Source organism: Apodemus sylvaticus, chromosome 22 (assembly GCF_947179515.1).
Source record: "Apodemus sylvaticus chromosome 22, mApoSyl1.1, whole genome shotgun sequence".
In the NCBI taxonomy this organism is placed as follows: Eukaryota; Metazoa; Chordata; class Mammalia; order Rodentia; family Muridae; genus Apodemus; species Apodemus sylvaticus.
In genome coordinates this window covers 34,770,777-34,795,065 of record NC_067493.1, presented here as the reverse complement: position 1 = coordinate 34,795,065, position 24,289 = coordinate 34,770,777, and the positions used below count along the sequence as shown (strand labels likewise).

Below are 24,289 nucleotides of genomic sequence, written 5' to 3'. Positions count from 1 at the left end.
CTAAACTTGAACTTTGTCAGTAGCTCAGGCTGGCTTCAAAAGTCCTCCCACTTCAGCCTTCCCAGTTCTGGAAGGACAGGTGTGCACAACCCTTGGGGTTACTGGGCCACTGTGTGTAATGGTGGGGACCTCAGAGACAACAATTAGGTCCAGGCTCCACCCTCAGGGTGAGTCTGAGAGGGTGTGGGCCAAGAAAACCACCCATGTGCCATATCTTAAGCTCTCTGACTACACACAACAAACAAACAACCCCCCCAACAGCAATAAAGCCACCCCAAACCCCCCAAACATTAAAGGGCCTCTAAACCTGGCAACTTGAGTTGATCCTTGGGACCCACTTGGTTGGAGGAAAGATGAGACTCCCACAACTTATCCTCTATCTGCCACATGTGCACTGGGACTTATGTGCTGCTACCCCGTAAACAAATAAAATATAATTGAAAATATTACATTTCATTTTTGAGACAAGGTCCCTGGCTGTCCTGGGACTCACTACGTAGATGGGCTGGCCTCGAACTCATAGAGATCCACTGGCTTCAAATACACAGACATTCACCTGCCTCCACCTCCTGAGGTTAACCAGTTCACAAAGTGCTTGCCTGGAAAGTCGAAAGACCTGCGCTCGACCCCCTTATAAAAGGAGGAGCTTTGGCGCATGCGCTGTAAGCCCAGCACTGGGGAGGCAAAGACAGGGGGGATCCCTGTGGCTTGCCTGACCTACTTGTTAAGACCCAGGACAGTGACAGATTGGTCTCACACAGTAAATGGAGGACTGGGGAGATGGCCCAGTGGTTATGAGTGCCTACTGCTCTCACAGAGGACTCTGGGTGGCTCACAACCTGCAACGCTAGCTCCAGGAGATCCAGCGCCCCCTGTGGCCTCTCTATGTAACTGCACTCATATGCACATACCCACAAAGGGACACATAAATGAAAAAGAAATCTTTTTTTTTTTTTTTTTTTTTTAAGTTTTTCGAGACAGGGTCTCTCTGTGCAGCCTTGACTGTCCTGGAATTCACTCTGCAGATCAGGCTGGCCTCAAACTCAGAAATGTGCCTGCTTCTGCCTCCCAAGTGCTGGAATTAAAGGCGTGCGCCACCACTGCCCGGCCAAAAAGAAATCTTTTAAATGTTTTTTTGATTTAAAAAAAAGATGTATTTATTTACTTTATGTACATGAGTGCTCTATCTGCATGTACACCTGCATGCCAGAAGACAGCATCAGATCCCAGTACAGATGGTTGTGAGCCACCAGGGCTTGCTGGGAATTGAACTCAGGACCTCTAAAAGTTAGTGTTCTTAACTGCTGAGCCATCTCCCCAGCCCAATTTTTATAGATTTGGATTTCATGTGCATTGGCATTTTGCCTGCATTTATGACTGTATGGGGGTGTTGGATCCTAAGGAACTGGGTGGGAATTGAATCTGGGTCCTCTGGCCAGTATATAAGTACACTGTAGCTGTCTTCAGACACACCAGAAGAGGGTGTCATATGGTTGTGAGCCACCATGTGGTTGCTGGGATTTGAACTCAGGACCTTTGGAAAAACAGTCAGTGCTCTTAACCACTGAGCCATCTCTCCAGCCCAAAATAAATCTTAAAATCTACGAAGGTGGACAGTCCCCAAGGAAAGGCACCTGAGGCCAACTTCCTCCGACATCCACACAAGTCAAGACGCATGCTCACCCTGACACAATGTCAGTGGCCATTTGCAGCTACTACGCTTCATCTTTCTTTGAAGGGCAGGGAGTGCTGTCTGTCTCAGGTCACGGAACTGGCTCTGGGTGGTGGGTTGACCTGCATTCCAGCCCTGCCCTTTCCCAGCCCTCACAGGTTCCTGAGGGAGGTCAAGGTGGCAGGATAGGGTGGCCTAGATTCCTAGGAACTGAAAGCTGCCGTCTGAGTGGGTAAGCCAGCCGGCAGGGCACACCCTACGGGGCTCTGAGTTACCTGTCTAGAGGGCGGAGTCCACTGAGAAGGATCAATAACACTTTGACTGACAGGACTTCAGGCTTCTTTCTTTCTTTCTTTTGGTCCGGGTGGACCTTCTACGCTTATCTTCTACTTCCGACTCCTAGGGCTGAGGCTGCAGGCCTGCACCACCCACCATACCTGGCCTGACCTGGACATTAAAAAGAAATACCTATAACTTATTTATTTATGTATACACACATGTTTTACAGAGCACACGTGAAACTTAGAGGAAAAAAAAACCTGAGGGAATTGGTTCCCCTTCCACCATGTAGGTCCCAGGGATTGAACTCAGGTCTCTAGGCTTTTTACTGCAAACCCCTTTATCCATGGAGCCTGTCTCCTGGACCCTGATATAATTTACTTGCCATTAACTCCTCTTGCTTTCGCTCTCCCTCCCTCCTTCTCTTTCTCTTCTTTCTTGCACATACTTTTTTTTTTTAATTAAGTTTTAGATTTTGAGCAGGATACCAAGCAGCCCTGCGGCCTTGCACCCCTTATTTCTCTGCCTCTACCTGCTAAACGCTGGGATCACTGGGCTGTGCCTACATGCCAGGTGGATTTTATTTCCCCCCTCCCTCCGTCCCTCCCTCTGTTTTGTAAGACAATTCTCTTTATGTTTTGCTGATGGCCTTCAAACTCCCATTCTGCAAGCATTCTTCTCACTCGGCCCTCTGAGGAGCCATTGCTCTGGGGATGGGGTGGGGAGGGGGTGTTCCTGGACTCTGGTGACCTGTTCCAGCTGGGATGTAGTCCCCTCTCGGATCCCAGGGGACCTTTGGCTCTGCTGGATGAAGGCAGTGAGTTCTGTGACCACAAGGAGTCCAGGGACAGCGGCAGATGCAGTTTTCTAAGAAAGCAGGATACAGCAGGCCAGACAAGCAGCAGCGTCGACAAGAGTTTTCTAAGTTGGGTGTGGGGTTGCGTGTCTAGAGTCCTAGCTATGGAGGAGGCAGAAGGAAGACGACTGAAAGTTTGAGGCCACCCTGGGCTACACAGTGAGACTCTAGCTCAAAAACGAAGAATTGGGATGTAGCACATTGGTAGACCATCCTCCGGGAATCCCCTGTGATAGGATGGGGCGTGGCTCAGTGGAGCCCTGCCTAGACTCCCCCAGGGAGGGGCTGGGGGCATGGCGCGCCCGCGCGCGAGAGAGAGAGAGAGAGAGAGAGAGAGAGAGAGAGAGAGAGAGAGAGAGAGAGAGAGAGAGGGGGGGAGAGAATGAATAAAAATGTAAATTCCACCAGGCAGTGGTGTAATCCCAGCACTCTAGGAGGCAGAGGCAGGCATATTTCTGAGTTCGAGGCCAGCCTGGTCTACAGAGTGAGTTCCAGGACAGCCAGGGCTATACAGAGAAACCACGTCTCAAAAAAACAAAAACAAAACCAAAAAAAATTCCATCATTCTCCCTATGAGCTACTACAAAATGGTCTCTGTTTTGTTTTGTTTTGTTTTGTTTTCCTGAGACAGGGTTTCGTTGTGTTGCCCCGGCTGTCCTGGAACTCACTCTATGTAGACCAAGCTGTCCTTAAACTCAGAGATCCACCTGCCTCTGCCTCCTAAATGCTGGGATTAAAGGTGTATGTCACCACTACCACCACCCAGCATGTTTGATTCTTTTAAAAATTCTTGTTGGGCTCGGGAGATGATGGTTCACTAGTTAGGAGCAATTCTTGCTCTTTTGTTTGTATTTATTTGTTATTTATTTATTTTAAATAAATAATAAATAAAGGTCATACAGATGAATTTTACAAAACAAAACAGCAGGGCTGGAGTGATGGCTCAATGGTTAAGAGCACTGATTGCTCTTCCAGAGGTCCTGAGTTCAATTCCAGCAACCACATGGTGGCTCACAACCATCTCTAATGGGATCTGGAGCCCTCTTCTGGTGTGTCTGTAGACAGCTACAATGTACTCACATACATAAAATAAATAAATCTTTAACAAATGAAACAAAACAACAAAAATAATATCCATCAGCTGCTCCAGCTCCAAGGACTCCGATGCCCTCTTCTGGCCTCTGAAGGCACTGCAGGTACCTACATACATGCAGGCAAAACACATACATACAAAATAAAAAAATCTTTAAAAGAAACTTTTTCTCTTTTGACACAGTACCCTGCTATGAAGCCCTGGAGCCGGGCAGAGGTGGCGCACGCCTTTAATCCCAGCACTCGGGAGGCAGAGGCAGGCAGATTTCTGAGTTCGAGGCCAGCCTGGTCTACAGAGTGAGTTCCAGGACAGCCAGGGCTACACAGAGAAACCCTGTCTTGGAAAAACAAACAAACAAAAATACCAAAAAAACCCCCAACCAACCAACCAACCAAATAAACAAAAAAGAATCCCTGGGTAGCCCAGAGTTTGCTATGTAGGCCGGTCTGGTTTCAGACTCAGAGGTTCATCTACCTCTGCCTTTGGAGAGAGTGGGGTTTTTTAGTTATTGTTTTTTGTTTTTAATAAATTTATAAAAAGGCACCAGGCTCCTTTGCCCACGGACCCATCTCATTCAACCAAGTCACCCTTTCCTGCATTCACTCAGACAATCGACAAATATTCTGACCCCACTCCTTGTGCCAAGTGACAGCAGTCGTGAATCCCTCAGAATAATGGAGCCGGGACACCTGGGAGTGCGGAGAGTGTCCTCTGTAGCGCCGGTGATCAGAACCTCCAGGAAAAGATGTTTATGGGCATGGTGGTGTAATCTCAGTGGTCAGGAAGCTGAGGCAGGAGGATCCCATCTTCTAGGCCAGTGTGGGCTACAATTTGAGTCCCTGTCTTAAAATGAACAAACTGAGGAACCCAGAATCTAGTGTGCTTTACGGCTTGTGCTCAGATCTCAGACGAGAGCTACAGCCCTGCTGGCCTGTGCCAAGTGTTGGGCGTGAGGCCAAATGCTTGCTGTTTGTAGAGCAATTCAAAGGACTCCTGGAGAACTCCAAGGAAGTTTGTCCTCTCCTCTCTACATCTTCCGTGATTGCCTAAGTCCTTGCTAGTGTGAGAAGTTGGGTGAGAAGGAGTGGAGACACAAACAGACTTTCCAAAGTGAGGTTGTGAAGTTGTCTTGGAGCTTGAAGCACTGTGGCTGTGCCAGTGTAAGTAGGATGCTGATACCCTGAGCACAAAGCATTGTCTGAGAGCCTCTCCTTATCATCCGTGGCTGCTCGAGGCAGGCATGAATGGAGCCCAGTGCTAGAATTCTATGTGTAAGGACATTGTGGGCTGGCCCTTCCTTCCTTCCTCCCTCCCTCCCTCCCTACTTCCTTTTACCTTACCCAAAGCAGCTTATTAACAGAAAATAATCTGACAGTCCTCTTCATAGAAAGCGATCATGATGACCCCCTCCCCCGCCTCCTTCGGGTGCTATCAGAGGGGATGGACGCGTGACATTCTCAATTCCCCCGATCTTCATCCCTGACTGAGGCAAGACCTCTGAGGGTGGATTGGGCTCCAGGTCCACAGGGCTTCAACCTGTTTCCTCCTGTGGTCCAGAGTTTAATATGCAGGGTGGTGATGCCAAGTTCCCTCATCATTCGACCACACCCTGGGCAGCCTCTGTGGCTGGGTAAGGAGTGCACTCACCTCCGTCAATCTCTCCCTCCGTTCTGCCAGCCATTCGGCAGAACATTTCCTTGCCAGAGAGATTGGTACCATGGTCAAAGGTATCACTGGAGGATGTGGCGGATAGATGCCAAATACACTGTCTCCTTCAGCTACTTGAGGGCCAAGGCTGACGGGTGACTTTGTCTTTACCTTCCCCATATGAGGTGCCATTTCTGTGCATTGCTTTCAGACTCCTCCACCGGAAAGATAGTCAGATGTTCCATTCTTTCTACACACACACACACACACACACACACACACACACACACCCAGGGTCTTCTAACTCTGTGACCTTGGCTGGCCTAGAACTTGGTTTGTAAGCGCCTTGAACACACAGGCATCTGCCTGCTTCCACTTCCCCACCCGATTCTGTTCCTTTCTTTCTTTTCCTTCTAGTTCTTCTTTTTGTATTTTTATTTTTGAGTTCTTTTTAAAAATTATTTTATGTGGATGTTTTGCCTGCTTGTGTATCTGTGCGTGCGAAGTTTAGATGAGGGCACCAGGTCCCTTGGAGCTGGAGTTACAGACAGTTGTGAGCTGCCGTGGTGGGTGCTGGGAACAGAACCAAGGTCCTCTGCGAGAGTGACAGGGGTTCTTAGCCACTGATTCATCTCTCTAGACCCCCTTCTACTTTCTACTTCGTGTGTGTGTGTGTGTGTGTGTGTGTGTGTGCCCGTGTGTGTCTACACTGTGGGTCCTGGGGATTGAAGCCAGGTCAGCAGGGTAAGCTATTTTACTTATGGAATGTTGTTTGCCCACTTTCCTTTCCTGTCATCTTGTCCTTCCCCTTCTTTTTTTTTTTCCCTTCTTTCTGTCCATGTGCCCCTCATACTGGAAATTGAACCTAGAGTCTCCTCAGGCAAGCAAAGTAGGAGCTCTACCCAGGAACCTTGCCCCAGCCCCTCCCTGAGGGATTCTAGGCAGGGGCTCTACCACTGAGCCACGCCCCCAGATCCTCCCTGGAGGGATTCTTGACAGGGGCTCTACCACACGGAGCCACACCCCAGCCCCTCCCTGGGGCTTCGGTTAGTTCAAATCATAGACAAGGAAAGGAAGGCTTATACTAACTGCCCTGGTTATCTACTAGCACGTAACTAGTCGTTCTAGGGACTGGAGAGATGGCTCTGCAATCAGCACTGGCTACTACTGCAAAGGGTCCCGTATTAGCTCCTAGCACCCACATGGTGGCTCTCTCTGCCTGGAACTTCAGTTACAGGCGATCCAACACCCTGCTCTAGCTTTTCTGGATACAGGCATACAAAGTATGCACACAGGTGTGTGTGCAGGCAGAACACCTGTATACACAAAAAGTAAATCTTTTTAAATTTCTTTCAAAACCCATGATTCTAAAAGTTAGTGATTTCAAGCGCCTGCCCCACGTGGTTTCCGACAGAATGGCGCCCAGTGATGACTCATTTGCAGAGATGTGGCTTTAAGTCTTAAAGTCACAGATGAGCTACTTGACGTGGTCACAGTCCACCACAGGCTGGGGAACCTGTATCGCTTGCCTGGCAAACTGGGCTCTATGGGATGTCTCCTTCCTTCTTTTGTTCCTTCCTCCTTGTTTTCGTTTTGAGACAGTGTTTCTCTGTGGAGCCCTGTTTGTCCTGGAACTCACTCTGTAGAAGACCAGGCTGGCCTCGAACTCAAAGAACTTAAAGATAGGACCTCATGAAACTCAGACCGGCCTCACAGTGTTTAGCTGAGGATGGCCTTGAACTCCTGACCCTCCTCCTGCCACCTCCTGTGCATCAGCAATGCAGGCTTGAGTCACCATGAGCAGTTTATGGGGTTTGGGGTCAAAGCCAAGGCTTCCTCTATGCTACGGTAGCACTCTGCCAACTGAGGTCCATCTGCGGCGTTTCCCCTCGTATTTGAACAGTGTGCTATGTAGCTCCATCCGGCCGCAGCTCGCTGTGTGGCTGAAGACGACCTCGAGCTCCCGGCTTCCTGCTTCTACCTCCAGGCTGGGTGACTCAGGTGCCACCATGACGTCCCCTCCAGGAAACCAGCAAACGAAACTGCTCCTCCCTTAGGGTGATATTGCCAACTGTGCTTGCTAATTTTATGTTAATTTGACAAAGCTTAGAGTCATAAGAGAGGAGGGGACTCAGATTGAGAAAATGCCGTCCCCAAAGTGGGCTGTGGGCAAGTTTGTAGAGCATTTTTCTCCCCCCTTATTTATTCATTCATTCATTTACTTATATTCCATGTGCATTGGTATTTGGCTTGCACGCATGTCTGGGTGGGGCTGTTGGCTCTAACTGGAGTTGGACAGTTGTGAGCTTCCCTGTAGGTGCTGGGCACTGAACCCAGGTCCTGCAGAAGAGCAGTTGGTGCTCTTAACTGCTGAGCCATCTCTCCAGCCCAAGCATTTTCTTAATCAGTGATTGATGTGTTTCCCGCAGCAGTAACCCCAAGAAAGACCCGGAGCATTTGGTCACAGCCATAATCAACATGATTACAGCGCGTGACCTGTAGCCTAGGGTGGAAGTGCTGGGCAGTGACTTGGAAGGCATCATCAAACACAGCATGAAGGGGATTGGTGAGGGGGCTCAGCACGGAATGGTTCAGGCCACCAAGTCTGACAAGTTGAGTTGGATCCCTGGGACCCACGTGATGGAAAAGAACCAACTCTTTAACATTAACTTCTGACCCTACATGAATATCATGGTGTAGGTATGTTATATATAGCCACACCCTCACACCCAGGTATGTTATATACTGCCACACCCTTACACCCAGGTATATCATATACAGCCACACCCTCACACCCAGGTATATCATATATACAGCCACACCCTCGACTCTACCCCATATTAAATACATAAAAACTTAAGATGCCAGGTGGTGGAGTCAGTCACCTTCAATCTCAGCAATTGGGCAACAGAGGCAGGTGGGTCTGAGTTTGAGGCCAGTCTGGTCTACAGAGTAAGTTCCAGGCCTACAAAGATAAACCTTGTTTCAAAAACACACAGACACACAGTCTAGAGAGCTTCTTGCTTTTGAGGGGAGCCCAGATTACATTTCCAGCACCCACGTTGGGCACTCAACCGTCTCGAACTCCAGCTCAAGGGGATCTGAAAAACCTGTCCTTTGTGGGCATCTGGACATGCAAACACCCCTCCCCGCAACACACATAATTAGAAATAACTAAAAGGAGCCTTTGTGCATATATACATACATATACATATTCGTATGTATGAAAGGCGTGTGTGTGCCTTCACCTGAGGATGGCAGTTAGAGAGAGGGCAGCTTGTGTTACCTTCCAATTTGTTTGAAGCAGTCTCATTTGTCCTTACATATGGCCCCCAAACTCCTGGAATTCTCCTGTCTCTATTCCTATCTTGCTGTAGGATTACTGGGATCACATGCACGCACACACATATGCATGCGAGCACACACTCTCCCCCTGCATTCACGATTTGAATTCACACCCTCATGCTTCTGCCTCACTTCACCAATGAACCACATCCCAAGCCCTGGTATCAACTTTTTCCCCATAGAAATAATTCCCTGTATTAAATGCCCTATGTTTGAGACACTTAAGTTTTTGTTTTTCACTTGGGAGGCAGAGGCAGGCAGATTTCTGAGTTCGAGGCCAGCCTGGTCTACAGAGTGAGTTCCAGGACAGCCAGGGCTACACAGAGAAACCTTGTCTCGAAAAAACCAAAAAAAAAAAGATTTTTTTTTCAGACAGTCTCATCTGGTTCCGGCTACTACCCTGGAACTTAGGTAAAGCAGTAAGCTGGCTTCAGATTCAGAGGTCTGCCTGCCTCTGCTTCCCAAGTGCTGGTGGCACAGGTATACACCAGCACACCGGGTCGTTTCTCAGAGTCTTACTGTGTGGTCTTAGTTGGCCTGGTGTTTGCTACACCACCCAGAATGGCCTCATACTTGTAGAAATCCTCCTGCCTCTGGGCCCCTAGTGCTAGGGTTATAGGCAAGTGCCACCGCACCTGGTTTATGTATGTTTTGCCTGCATGTACATGTGCTTGGTACCTTTAGAAGCCAGAAGAGTGTGTTAGGTACCCAGGGACTGAGGTAGATGACTGGGAAATCAGACCTGGGTCCTCCAGAGGAGCAGCCAGTGCTCTTCCGTGCTAAGACATTCTTCCAGACATTCTCCACCCTACCCCACCCCACCCCGTCCAGTTTTAAGTATGTTTTTAACTTTTTTATGAGTATGGTTTTTTGTGGGCATGTGTGTCTGTGTACCTCTTGGGTACCTGGACTTCATGGAATGGAGCTACTGATGGTTGTTATGTGGTTGCTGGGAATCAAACCCAGGTCCTCTGGAAGTGCAGTCTTGACTGCTGAGCCATCTCTTTAGCGCGGGCTTTCTTTTTTTCTTTTTTTGGTTTTTTTGGATTTGGTCTATACAGAGACAGGGTTTCTCTGTGTAGCCCTGGCTGTCCTGGAACTCACTCTGTAGACCAGGCTGGCCTTGAACTCAGAAATCCGCCTGCCTCTGCCTCCCAGAGTGCTGGAATTACAGGCGTGCGCCACCACCGCCCGGCTAGCGTAGGCTTTCTTAAACAACAGAGTCATGCAGCCCTGGCTGTCCTCAATCTCCATGTAGCTGAGGACTGCCTTAAATTCCTGAACCTCTGTCTCACATGCTAGAATTACATGCATGTGCTAGCATGAAGGTTAGGGGCTTTCTGCATGCTAAGCCTACTAATTAGTTCTACTAATGGAACTACACCACGTCCCTTGACTGCTTTCTCTACCTCACGACATATGCTTTTTTTTTTTCTTCCAGATAGGGTCTCCATCTCTGGTTGAAATTGGCCTTAAATTCAGACAGCCTGCAACCCTCCTTCCTTGGCTCACCACAGGCTCTCCCCGTGTGCCCAGGTCCAGCCCAGCTCCTGCTCACCACAGGCTTGCCCCCGTGCGCCCAGGTCCAGCCCAGCTCCTGCTCACCACAGGCTTGCCCCCGTGCGCCCAGGTCCAGCCCAGCTCCTGCTCACCACAGGCTTGCCTCCGTGCGCCCAGGTCCAGCCCAGCTCCTGCTCACCACAGGCTTGCCTCCGTGTGCCCAGGTCCAGCCCAGCTCCTGCTCACCACAGGCTTGCCCCCGTGCGCCCAGGTCCAGCCCAGCTCCTGCTCACCACAGGCTTGCCCCCGTGCGCCCAGGTCCAGCCCAGCTTCTGAAAAGCTTGTGTGTACACTCCCATCCCTTGCCTGGAACCTCTCCAGCAGGATTTTAAGAAACTAATTTTACAATTTTGTTTTGCCTATATGTATACATATATGGTGTGTGCAGAGGCTAGAAGAGGGCGTTGAATCACCCAGAAACTGAAGTTACAGTCATAAGCTACTCCATGGGTGCTGGGAAGTGAGCCTGAGTCTTCTGCAAGAACAATAACTACTCTTAACTGAACCATCTCTCCGGCCTCCGCAGATTTACTTGTGAATGGGTCTGCATATGTGCACACAAGCGCATGCCTGCAGAGGCCAGAAGGGTGGCTGACCCTAGGGAGCCGTAAGCTACCTTCTGTGGGTCCCAGGAACTGAATTCCAGTCCCTTTCAAGAGCCACGGCCCTCTCTCCACCCCACCCCACCCCACACAGATTCTGTGCAGTCCTGAACTCACCCTGTGGACCTGACCTAGGATTCACAGCGATCTGTCTGCCTGTCTCTGAGCACCAGGTGTAAGTGTGTGCCACCACACCCGGCCCCACACCCGGCTCTTTAAAGGCCATCTCTGCTTGCTTGTTCCGCTGGAGCCCTCAGACACACGAGCATGTGAGCCCTGCCTGGGGAGCACAGAATGGATTTTATTGTTCCGAGTTTGGGTTCACTTCTGTCACGGTCACTGGGCCGAGGCAAGTGGGCCTTGCCTCTGTCAGTCTCGGTCCCGCGGGGGTCTGCTCAGATGCTCGTCCTCGTTCACAGTGCACTGAGAAAGCTTCACAGTTATAAACGTCCTAGATGGTCAACTGAAGCAGAGTGAAGAAATGGCCCTCCCACCCCCACCCCGCCTAAAACAAAACAAAACAACAAAATAAAACCATCCCTAAACCCCAGCAGCTGTTGCTACAGCCGTTATGAAAAAATAATACAAACTCTTCTTAAAAAATAGATCACACAGAAAGAACTCAGAGGGCAGATGCACCCAGGGAGGGGGTAGGGCTGCTCCAGCCATGGCGAGGGGCCTGGGACAGGTGCTGAGATGAACCTAGAGGGCTGGGTGCTGGTGGGTGGCGGCCTCACTCCCTCTGCCCAGCCTCTGCAGTGTGGGCAGACCCTCCCTGTCAGCTGGATCCCTGGCATCTGCCCTCTCCCCTGAGGGATCCTGGCTCATCCTGAGGACTGGTACCTATTTCTCACTAAAGTGGCTTTGATCAAGAAATGAGATGGACACCAAGCAAGAGCGAGGGCCACTGCCTGGCCACATGGGATTGGACCTCTCTCTCTCTCTCTCTCTGCTTTGGGATTTAGATTCCCGTCAATACCTGATGCTACCTAGATTTGCCCAAGGGGATCCTGGACTCCCCTTGGGTTCCTGGGCACAGCGCCTCTCCCTTGGCACTAGGGGCTCACTTCTAAAGCTGCCTTCTAGCCCAGCCTTGCTGGGGGGGTGCTGCCAGCAGGTGCGTGTGCAGACGGCTGCAGGCTGCATGGAATGGGCCCGGCTTCCAGACCCTCTAGCTCATGCAAAGACACGTGGGGTTGGCCCCACAGCACGGGGGGTAAGGCAGGGCAAAGTGGCCGACCGTGTGTGTGCGCGCAGCCTCATGACTCGGGGGCCAGAGGCAGAGAGAGGCTGGGGGGCACCCTGCATGAGGGGAAAAGGCAGGTCAGGGCCTGGGTCTGGGGGTATGGGGATGGGCATCACTGCCTTGGCTGAGGGCTCCATGCCTAGGCCACGCCCTGCTGAGGAATCTGGTGAGGGTATAGTCTCCAGAGGCAGGGATGCAGATGGTGGGGCACACTGTGGTCAGTCAGGGACCTCGGGGTGGGCAGGCAGTGAACTCTCGCCCCGCCGGTAGGTCTCCCAGAAGCCCCGCTCCAGCTGTTCCAGTTGTGCGCCCAGTGGCAGGTGACCAGCCAAGTGCATGCGAAGTGTTTCTAGCCATTGTTCCAGCTTTACGAAAGAGGGCCTGGGGTGACAGGGGAGCAGTGAGGCTGGCTCTCCCAGAGACCCACCCATCCCAAGGCTGCTTCAGGCTACACCCCAACTCACCTCTTCTCAGGATCCAGGTCACAGCAGCGCACAGTGATGGGGAAGAAACTCGGGGGACAGTTTGGTGGGCAGTAGCGGTCCAGGAAACCCCTTACATTGAGGCCAAAGTCCATAGTGCGGGGCAGATAATCAGGGTCTGCATTCACACGCCCAATAATCTGTTCAGTATAGAGCCCGCTGGTTAGTGGGGGACCCCCGAGCCTGGGGGTTCTAGAAGGCTGCCCATGCTCTGAGGACACGTAGATAGGAACAGCCAGGGACTACACTGCACCCCACTGATGCTGTGCTCTGGCTTTGGGGAGCCATGTTCTCAGGGTCTGAGGCTCCTGTGGACATCCAGGCTGGTGTACGGGGGGATTGGGGAGTGGGGGGGAGCCACTGGGTCTGGGCACCAGGGCTGCTTGTGTGACCTACCTCACAGAGGACAATTCCAAAGGAGAACACGTCCACCTTCTCATCATAGCTGCGACCTAAACAGAGACAGTATCAGCCAGGGCTGCAGGACTAGGAGCGGTGACAGACGGGCAGGGCAGACACATCCTACTGAGTCCCAAGAGCACCGAGGGAGGCACCGGGGTGTGGCTCAGCTGCAGGTGCCGGAGGAGCATGCACGATGCACGAAGCCCTGGGTTCCAGGCCCAGCAAGGCATCAAAGGAGACACCCCGGTTCTGTCTGCGGCTGTGTGCTATCTGAAACACCTCTTTTTCCTTTTAATGTTTTAGATTTCTCACCTTATGAGTATTAATGTTTTGTCTACACATGTGTATGTGTATCACATGTGTGCTTGGTGCTTGTGGAGGCCAGAGGCATGAGACCCTCTGGAAATGGAGCCACGGATGGTTAGGAGCTGCCATGTGGGCGCTGGGAACTAAAGCTCTGCAGAGCAGCAGACTGGGTGCTGCTAACAGCTGAGCCACCACAGCCTGCTTGCTTTGTTTTTAGACAGGGTCTCACTAAGTTGCCCTGGCTGGCCTTGAACTCCCCAAGACCAGGAAGGCTGGCCTGGAACTCATAGAGACCCACCTGTTTCTGCACCTCGAGTGCTAGGATAAAAGATACACAACCAACATATGGCAATTTTGTTGGTGTTTTTGAGATAGGGTCTCACTCTAGTTAGGCTAGCCTGAAACTCACCATTTAACCAAAACGGGCCTTGAACTCACAGCAACCCTCCTGCTTCCAAATATTGGGATGACCGATATGTGCTGACTAACACACCTGACTTATATGCTGCTGGAGACAGAACCCAGAACTTTCTGTATGTTAGACAATTAATTAGCTACGTTTCCAGCCCCATAACCACCCCCACCCCAACCCCACCAGGCTGGCTTTGAACTCACAGAGATATGCCTGTCTCTCCAAAGGACTGAGATTAAAGGCATGGACCATTACTGCCTGGTTAGAAATACCTTTCTCAAAAAACAAAACAAAACAAAATAAAACAAAACAAAACAAATCCCAAAAAACAAAACAAAAAGCCAGGCAATGGTGGCGCATGCCTGTAATCCCAGCACTTGGGAGGCAGAGGCAGGCAGATTTCTGAGTTCGAGGCCAGCCTGGTCTACAGAGTGAGTTCCAGGACAGCCAGGGCTATACAGAGAAACCCTGTCTCGAAAAAAACCAAAAAAACAACAAAACAAAACAAAACAAAACAAAACAAAGACAAAACCTGGCCTGGTGGTGGTGTCACTGCAAGCATGGAGCAGAGGCAGGAGATTTCTGAGTTTGAGGCTAGCCTGGTCTACAGAGTGAGTTCTAGGACAGCCAGAGCTACACAGAGAAACCCTGCCTTTAAAAAAAAAAAAAAAAGATCGGCAGAAATGGTGGTATACAGCTTTAATCTCAGAGAGGAGAGGCAGTTGAATCTCTGTGAGTTCGAGGCCTGCCTGATCTACACAACCAGTTCCAGGACAGCGAGAACTACGTAATAAAGAGGCGCTATCTCAAACAAAACCAAATGAGACACAGCAAATGAAACATCAAAAGAGGTAAAGCCAGACAAGCTGGCCGTGGCCACTTTGGGCCGGAATGCTTCTCTGCATGAATGCTTCTCTTCATAAATGCTTCTCTGCATAAATGCTTCTCTGCATACAGGAAGCCGTGGGTTCTATCCCAGCACCCATAGATGGGCATGGTGGGTTCTATCTCAGCACCCACAGATGGGCATGGTGGGTTCTATCTCAGCACCCACAGATGGGCATGGTGGGTTCTATCCCAGCACCCACAGGTGGGCATGGTGGGTTCTATCTCAGCACCCACAGATGGGCATGGTGGGTTCTATCCCAGCACCCACAGGTGGGCATGGTGTGTTCTATCTCAGCACCCACAGATGGGCATGGTGGGTTCTATCCCAGCACCCACAGGTGGGCATGGTGGGTTCTATCCCAGTACCAACAGATGGGCATGGTGGGTTCTATGCCAGCACCCACAGATGGGCATGGTGGGTTCTAGCTCAGGACCCATAGATGGGCATGGTGGGTTCTATCTCAGCACCCACAGATGGGCAAGGTGGGTTCTATCCCAGCACCCACAGGTGGGCATGGTGGGTTCTGTCCCAGCACCCACAGATGGGCATGGTGGGTTCTATCTCAGCACCCACAGATGGGCATGGTGGGTTCTATGCCAGCACCCACAGATGGGCATGGTGGGTTCTATCCCAGCACCCACAGGTGGGCATGGTGTGTTCTATCTCAGCACCCACAGATGGGCATGGTGGGTTCTATCCCAGCACCCACAGGTGGGCATGGTGGGTTCTATCCCAGTACCAACAGATGGGCATGGTGGGTTCTATGCCAGCACCCACAGATGGGCATGGTGGGTTCTAGCTCAGGACCCATAGATGGGCATGGTGGGTTCTATCTCAGCACCCACAGATGGGCAAGGTGGGTTCTATCCCAGCACCCACAGGTGGGCATGGTGGGTTCTGTCCCAGCACCCACAGGTGGGCATGGTGGGTTCTATCCCAGCACCCACAGGTGGGCATGGCAGGTTCTATGCCAGCACCCACAGATGGGCATGGTGGGTTCTATCTCAGCACCCACAGATGGGCATGGTGGGTTCTATGCCAGCACCCACAGATGGGCATGGTGGGTTCTATCCCAGCACCCACAGGTGGGCATGGTGTGTTCTATCTCAGCACCCACAGATGGGCATGGTGGGTTCTATCCCAGCACCCACAGGTGGGCATGGTGGGTTCTATCCCAGTACCAACAGATGGGCATGGTGGGTTCTATGCCAGCACCCACAGATGGGCATGGTGGGTTCTATCTCAGGACCCATAGATGGGCATGGTGGGTTCTATCTCAGCACCCACAGATGGGCAAGGTGGGTTCTATCCCAGCACCCACAGGTGGGCATGGTGGGTTCTGTCCCAGCACCCACAGGTGGGCATGGTGGGTTCTATCCCAGCACCCACAGGTGGGCATGGCAGGTTCTATGCCAGCACCCACAGATGGGCATGGTGGGTTCTATCTCAGCACCCACAGATGGGCAAGGTGGGTTCTATCCCAGCACCCACAGGTGGGCATGGCGGGTTCTATCCCAGCACCCACAGGTGGGCATGGCGGGTTCTATCCCAGCACCCACAGGTGGGCATGACGGGTTCTATGCCAGCACCCACAGGTGGGCATGACGGGTTCTATCCCAGCACCCACAGATGGGCATGGTGGGTTCTATCCCAGCACCCACAGGTGGGCATGGTGGGTTCTATCCCAGCACCCACAGGTGGGCATGGTGGGTTCTATCCCAGCACCCACAGGTGGGCATGGTGGGTTCTATCCCAGTACCAACAGATGGGCATGGTGGGTTCTATCTCAGCACCCACAGATGGGCATGGTGGGTTCTATCTCAGCACCCACAGATGGGCATGGTGGGTTCTATCCCAGCATCCACAGGTGGGCATGGTGGGTTCTATCCCAGCACCCACAGATGGGCATGGTGGGTTCTATGCCAGCACCCACAGATGGGCATGGTGAGTTCTATCTCAGCACCCACAGATGGGCATGGTGGGTTCTATCTCAGCACCCACAGATGGGCATGGTGGGTTCTATGCCAGCACCCACAGGTGGGCATGGTAGGTTCTATCCTAGCACCCACAGATGGGCATGGTAGGTTCTATCCTAGCACCCACAGATGGGCTTGGTGGGTTCTATGCCAGCACCCACAGATGGGCATGGTGGCTCATTCCTATAATCCTAACACTCTGGAGGCAGAGGCAGGAGGCCAGGAGCGCAAGGTCATCCTTGGCTAAATAGTGAGTTTGAGGCTAACCTATGGTCTGTTAAAGGGCTTGCTAGGTGGGCCACCTGACGAATTTTGAGTTGAGCCCCAGGATCCACAGGAGGGAAGACAACTTCTCCTTCAAGGTGCCTCCCAATGTGCATGTGTGCACGTACACAGTGTGGCAACCACACCTGGCCCCGCCCGAAACTCAATAAAGGAGTGTGGTAATGTAAAGAAGAGGCGGAGGCTGGAGGCTGAAGGGAGGCTGGAGGGAGGCTGGAGGAAGAAGGGAGGAGGGAGGCTGGAGGGAGGAGGGAGGAGGGAGGCTGGAGGGAGGCAGCCACAAGCTCAGAAAACCCATCTGACCCTTGTCAGCCAGAGGGAAGCAAGAGAAGATGCAGGAAGGACCGCAGGGATGGCAGCGGGCAGAGCCAGCTGCTGGGACCCCGAGAGCAAGCCCTCACCGTTGATCATCTCTGGCGCCATCCAATAGGGGTTGCCCACCACTGTGTACCGCTTCTTGCGGTCCGGCTTCTTAAGGCTGCGCAAGTCTTCAGACTGATTCTTCTCATCGATCATGAGTCGAGCCAGCCCGAAGTCGGCCACCACCACGTTCCTGTTCTGGAGATTTCACAAGGCAGGCTGAGACCTGGTCGTCTCTCTGTTTGCTTCTATTTAGAATCCTTTCCCTATAATCCCACACAGGACACAGAGAGTACACTCCAGATACCAGGGACCTTTGTGGGGGAGGGTACCGCCCTGTCCCAGCTCTTTGCAAACAGAGCAGCCTAAAACATATAGAGATTCCAGTGAGATGCTAGAGGCGTGAGTCAGAGGTAGAAAGCTTGCCTAGCACACGCCATCCCCCCACCTCCACCCTTGGGTGAGGGACTAGAAGCATGGGTTCATAGGTAGGTAAAAAACCTGCCCAGGATCTTCCAGATTAGAGTGTGGCTCAACAGTAGAATCCTGGCTCAGAATTTCCCAGCAAGGAATTGGAGCATGGGTTGGCATTAGAGCCCCTGCCTAGAATCCCCCAGGGAGGGGCTGGGGCGTGGCTCAGTGGTAGAGCACCTGCCTAGAATCCCCCAGGGAGGGGCTGGGGCGTGGCTCAGTGGTAGAGCCCCTGCCTAGAATCCCCAAGGGAGGGGCTGGGGGGGCGTGGCTCAGTGGTAGAGCCCCTGCCTAGAATCCCCAAGGGAGGGACTGAGGGCAGGGCTGGGGCGTGGCTCAGTGGCAGAGCACCTGCCTAGTATCCCAGTGATGATAATGGTGTACATCAGTGGTAGATTGCTTGCCTAGCAGACACAACATCTTAGATTCTGTCTCTAGAACTAAGAAAATCAAAACCAGAGGTGATGGAGGCCCAGTCGGCACTATTCACCTGAGGCCAGATGTGGGTGGGGGTGGATATGTGCTGCTGTCCTTGTGACACTTTCTCCAGACGACTGTCCTGTGACTTAGATGTGTAGCTGAGGTTCCTTCCCTTTGGGGTCAGCCTGGTCTTCTTGAGTCCTGACATCTCTCCCTTTCCAGGTGTTCCTCATGTTCACACAGAGTAGGTGACACTGAGGTTGTTAAAATGGATGCAGGGGCTGGAGAGATAGCTCGGGTTAAGAGCACTGACTGCTCTTCCAAAGGTCCTGAGTTCAACTCCCAGCAACCACATGGTGGCTCACAACCATCCATAATGAGATCTGATGCCTTCTCTGGAACATCTTATGACAGTTACAGTGTACTCACATATAATGAATAGATATTTTTTAAAAGGGGGATGCAGGCCACTAAGGACCTAGACACCACGGCAGAGCAGGGCCATTGGGGACTCGTTCAGCTCACTTTCAAGCCACCAATGCTCAAGAGTTTTGTGGCTCACCCTCAGGGTGTCTCACAGCTGGTGTTTTCTATCTTGCTGGGACAGCTCCAGCAGTTAGTACTGTCTTCTGTGCAGGGTCCTCGGCAGGATGACAGGGCTGAGGACACTCGGGACCTAAAACATTAGTCAGGAACTAAAGTACTGTGTTTGTTTAGATTATACCTCTGTGCTGACAGGTTGAATAGTTTAGAGACCTTAGGCAACATTGTCATGCATGTGCGCGCGTGTGCGTGCGTGTGCGTGTGTGTGTGTGTGTGTGTGCGCGCGTGTGTGTTTGCGCGTGCGTGTGTGAGAGAGATGGTATTGGGAGTTGAACCCAGGTCCTCACATAGGCAAAAGTTCCATTGCCAAGCCACATCCCAGCCTGGGGGATTCTAGGCCTGGGCTCTACCACTGAGCCACGCCCCCAGTCCCTCCCTGGGGGATTGTAGGCAGGGGTTCTACCACTGAGCCACGCCCTCAGCCCCTCCCTGGGGGATTCTAGGCAGGGGCTCTACCACTGAGCCACACCCCCAGCCCCTAATTCTGGGCGTATGCTTTCCTCAGCCAGACTGCCAGGATTTTCTCACTTTGTAGTCTGAGACGGCATCTTGTTAGGTTGTCCAGGCTGGCCCTGACGTGTGTCTGTAGCTCACGCAGGGTTCAATCCTCGCCTTCAGCTTCCTCGGTTCAGATGCTGACTGCAGTAGTTTATTTTGGGAGCAGGACTCTAGGCATTTGCTCCCCAGTTTGGCTCAGTTCCTCTGCTTTCTGTAGAACACCTGGGGACCTCTTAAACACCAACCTACACGCTTGGGGCTGACTGCCTTGTGTCCTCTTGGCCTCCACTGAAATGCCGTCTCCTCTTCCAGAAGCCTGCCCAGATGCCCCTGCCCACAGGCTGATTTGTGGCTGTTGCTGCTTCCTGGGTAGCCTGTGCTACCTCAGGGGCGTCTGTGAACTGCAGTGAAAGCTGGGGCTTTTCTCTTTCCATCAGTTTCCCCTTCTCCGACCTGTTAAACCCTGGCACTCTGGCTGGGTCTGAGGACTGCTGCCAGGTTATAAATGGCAGAGCCTGGGCTAACCCAGGTGTGCCCGCCTGCTGCACTGGCACTGGTCTCCGAAAGCCCCGAGAGGGGCAGCCCACAGGTCTCTTCTTCCCCCAGCACACCCGGCTGCCCGCACTGCTCACCTCACGGACCAGACAGTTGTGGGAGTTGAGGTCTCGATGGATGATGTTCATTGAGTGGAGGTAGGCCTGAGGGACGGGAACGAGGCTGTCAGTGGGTGTTTGGTTAACAGACTGCCTCAGCCCGACCTCTGCAGGCTCCTTGCCTCCTACCCATCTGGTTGGCTGGTGGACTCCAGGCACCTGCTCTATTGCGCCTTCAGTGGGGGCTCTAGAGAGTCACCGACCTCACACGGCTGCCCCTTCCAGGCTCCCGCAGGCTCTGCTCCCACGCTCCTCATGGCAGTGAGTCACTGAGTGAGAGGCAGGTCACTTACCATCCCTGATGCAATGTCCTTGGCAAAGCTGACCCTCTGACTCCACGGGTACTGGCTGTCCTAGGGACAGGGAAAAATGGCTAGCATGGAGCCTGGCCCGCGGTGGGCTGGGGGGCTGGCGGTCTGAGGGCTCCGTGCTCTCCTGTGTCTACGGCTGCCTGCTAACATTTCTCTTCCGAGTGCTGTGTGTGCACCGCTCCATCCAAGGCACTGTTCTCTGTGGTTTGTCACAGACAACTTGGGGAGCCCACTCTCCCCTTCTGCCACTTGGGTTCCAGAGATCAAACTCACATCATCAGGCTGGTGGCAAGCACTGTTACCTGCTGAGACACTGCACTGGCCCTTGCTTTGATTTTTTGGGACAGGATGCCCTATGTAGCCCAGGCTGGCTTGAAGTTTCAAGTTTTCTGCTTCAGCCTCAGGGTTAGGATTATAGAACCTAAAGGTATCCTTTCTTAACAGAACTGATTTCACACACTAAGGGTTCATGCATGTTCTCCTGCAGTTCCCAAACTAGCTATCCTGAGTAGTGACCTGTGTTTGTTACCCTGTTGGGTGTTGATTTATGCACTTCTCCAGGCCGACAGTAGAAACTACGACCCAGCAATCTGTTAGAGCAAGTAGGGTGGTAACCTATTAAACCTCCCGAATACTCTTTCTTAATATAATTTATTCATTCTGCCTTCTTTCCTTCTGTGGTATGTGGTATGTATGCGTATGTACAAGTGGGTGGGGCCAAAGGTAAGTGTCGGGTGTCTTCCTTGATTTCCTCCTACAATTAAACATTTTTAATTATTACATCACTTGCTTATGTGTGTATGTATGTGTACGGTGTGCACGTCTGGCTCGGTGGCCGACATCTTCATCTCTGAGTCATCTAGCTGGCCCTTCTACCTTATTTTTGAGGGAATGTCTCACTGAAGCCAGAGCTCCTGGCTGTGGATAAACTGACCAGCCACTGTCCCTGGAGACCCTGCGTCTCACTCCTCAGCAATGGGATGGCATGTATACGCCATCGTAGGGTGCTGCTCCCCTCCTAGACAGGGTCTCTCTGTGTAGCCCTGGCTGTCCTAGAACTAGCTCTGTACACCAGGCTGGCCTCGAACAAAGGTCCTGCTTCTACCTCCTCAGTGATGGGATTACAGGTGCACACCATCATGGACTTTTAAGTGGGTCCTTGGGGTTGACCCCTCGTCCTCACGTCTGGGAAACAAGCCCTTTGCCCACAGAGCTGTGTCCCCAGCCCTCATTTCTAGTTTTCAAACCCAGCTGAACCAACAACGTTCAGTCAAAGCTTTAGGTCCAAAAAGCCACCTGCATTCTCAGCACCAGTCCCTGGGAGAACGGGGCTCTGGCTCGGCTATGGTTAGGATGTGGGGTGTCCCCAGATGCCCCCGGACTAAAGTGCCAGCATGGCATTCACAGAGGCGATGTAGCTTTACCCGAGGCAGAGCTAACTGGGAAGTTCTTAGGTTGCTGGAGGTCACAGCCCTCTACCAAGTGAGCCCCACCCCGTGAGCCCCACCCCGGCCCGGCCTGCTCACCATGCTCTTGATGATGCCCCGCAGGGTGCCGCCCTTAATGTACTCTGTGATGAAGTTCAGCCTCTTGTCCTTGTACAGCACCCCGATGAACTTGAGCACGTTAGGGTGCTCCAGGCACCGCATGACCTTCACCTGGAAAACACACAGGCTGGCCCGACCTTCTCAGCGGGGCACCCGGGCTCCTCTCAGGCCCGGGGGTGGGTGGTGGTGGGTGGTGGTGGTGGTGGTGGCTCGGTGTGGCTGTGGCAGTGGCCTGCGTGCACACCTTTAGTCCCAGCATTCGGGAGGCAGAGACAGATCTCTGAGTTCAAGGACAGCCTGGTCTACAGAGTGAATTCCAGGACAGCCAGGGCTATAAGAGAAAACCGGCTTAAAAAAAAAAAATCAAACCAAACTAAACCAACCAACCACCACCACCACCACCACAACAACAACAAACAAAAAGAAAAAGTGTCTTTCACGACTCAGGCTGGTCTTGAACTAGCTGTGTCACCAAGGAGGTCCTTGAACTCCTGATCCTCACATCACCATCTCCCAGGAGCTGGGATAGCAGGCAGTTCTGGAATTAGAGCCTAGGGCTCTGTGCATGGTAAGCAAGCATCTACCAACCTGTACCCCCAACCCATAGCTGTTCTGACTTTTGCATCTTTCAGCCAGTGTCTCACATAGCCCAGGCTAGCCCAGAACTCTCTATGTAGTTGAGGAAAACCTTGATCTCTGATCTTCTTGTTCCCATCTTCCAAGTGCCGGGATTATGGAAGTGTATTATAATGCCTGGTATGTGTATGGTGCTGAGGACTGAGTCTGGGGCCTCAAGCAGGCGAGGCAGCTGACCTAATAACTGAGCCACACCCACAGCTCATGGCTGCTCTGTCTTTGCTCAAGCTACCCTGCCCCCAGTGAGGCCTGAACCCTGCCTCCCCTTCTCACTGGGGAGGTGAGCAGACACGTGACCTCTCCACTGACCTCCTTGAGGAATGTCCTCTGAGTCTCCTCGTCAAACCGGATAAGTTCCTTCATCACCATCACCTCGCCTGTTTCCCGGTGTGTCACCTATGTTGGGGACATGGAGGTACAAAACTCAAGGTAGGACATAGTAACACGTCTCTCACCCGGGCCACTTGGGAGGCAGAGTTAGGAGCCTGGGTTATCTGGTGAGTTTGAGGCTAGCCTGGGCAACTTAGTGAGCCCTTATCCTGATATGCATATAAAATCAGGCATGCTAGTACGTGAATATGATCTTGAGAGGTGTAAGACAGAAGATCAGGAGTTCAAGGTCACCCTCAGCTACATAATGAGTGCAAGGCCAGCTTGAGCTACATGAGACTTTGTCCTTAAAGGCAAACCACAAAGTTCTGACTCTATTCATGTAAAGTCTCACCCATCTCAATAGCTCAGGAAGTCCAGGATAAGGAGTGGGAAACCCTGGGATGAGAGCACAGATGTCCCAGGTTGGACTCCTGGGGGTGGGGACTTCCCGGGTGAGGGAAGAGGGGGTCAGATGTGTTCCCAGCCAGTCCTCCCCATCTGCATACCTTGATGGCCTGGCCGAAACAGCCCTTGCCCAACACCTCGCCGTGGATGAGGTCAGACGGCCGGAAGATGCGGTGCGGTCGACAGACCACTCGGAGGGACTCGGAGCGACCCAGGTCCTTGCGCTGGGAGGCTGGTGAGCCGGCACCCCGGGGACGTGTCAATACTGCAGCTCCTCCTGGAAAAGACACACGGGACCCAGTGCCAGGGGAGGCGGCACCCGGCTGAGTCACTGCCCTGACTCCCCCTTGAGAAAGCACCATATTAACTGCTGTTCATCCCCATCCTGGGAATAGATGAGACAGCCTGGTGTCTTTGGGGTAGCCCCGCGGTTCATTAGGAGGTGCCCACAGCCTCCTCTGCTTGGTGGCGCAGGCTCAGACTCCCTGCCAGAGATGTCCATTGCACTGCAGTACACAGGTATCCCCGCTACGGCCTGAGTTCTGGGCAACTGAGAGGAGGGGTGCATGCTGGGACAGCACAGCCTCTCACAACAGAACAACAGGAGCACAGACCTTAGAACAGCAGGAGCACACGCCTTCAACCCAGCATTCTGGAGGCAGAGGCAGGTGGGTCTCCAAGTTCAAGGCCAGCCTGGGCTACAGAGAGAGTTGCAGAATAGCCAGATTTACACAAAGAAACCCAGGCTCCGGGAAAAGAGAAAGGAAGAAAGGGAGGAAGGGAGGGAGGAAGAAGGAAGGAAAGAAGGAAGGAAAATTAAAAAAAATACAGCTATCATCCCAGAAAGAAACCCTTCAAAGGGCTTCTCCAAGAGTCCTGGAGACGTCTTAGCAGAAGTGGGACAAGGGACAGGCCACCACTGACTCCTCCTGTCCTTCCTTTTGCTTCTTCAGATTCAAGGACA

General features: G+C 52.4%; 1 protein-coding gene and 1 pseudogene across 1 annotated transcript in view; both read right to left on the bottom strand.

Annotated features, from left to right (window-relative positions):
* Positions 1 to 5,294: 5,294 nt before the first annotated feature.
* Positions 5,295 to 5,745, bottom strand: LOC127672497 (40S ribosomal protein S14-like; annotated as a pseudogene).
* Positions 5,746 to 11,335: 5,590 nt separating this feature from the next.
* Limk1 (LIM domain kinase 1) overlaps positions 11,336 to 24,289 on the bottom strand; it is a 35,731-nt gene continuing 22,777 nt past the window's right edge. Inside the window, 10 exon segments of the mRNA XM_052168173.1 lie at positions 11,336 to 12,681; positions 12,765 to 12,922; positions 13,179 to 13,234; positions 17,451 to 17,607; positions 20,034 to 20,099; positions 20,348 to 20,407; positions 21,892 to 22,023; positions 22,858 to 22,944; positions 23,427 to 23,571; positions 23,573 to 23,602. Of these exon segments, the coding sequence (XP_052024133.1) occupies positions 12,519 to 12,681; positions 12,765 to 12,922; positions 13,179 to 13,234; positions 17,451 to 17,607; positions 20,034 to 20,099; positions 20,348 to 20,407; positions 21,892 to 22,023; positions 22,858 to 22,944; positions 23,427 to 23,571; positions 23,573 to 23,602 (1,054 nt within the window). The 3' untranslated portion in view covers positions 11,336 to 12,518.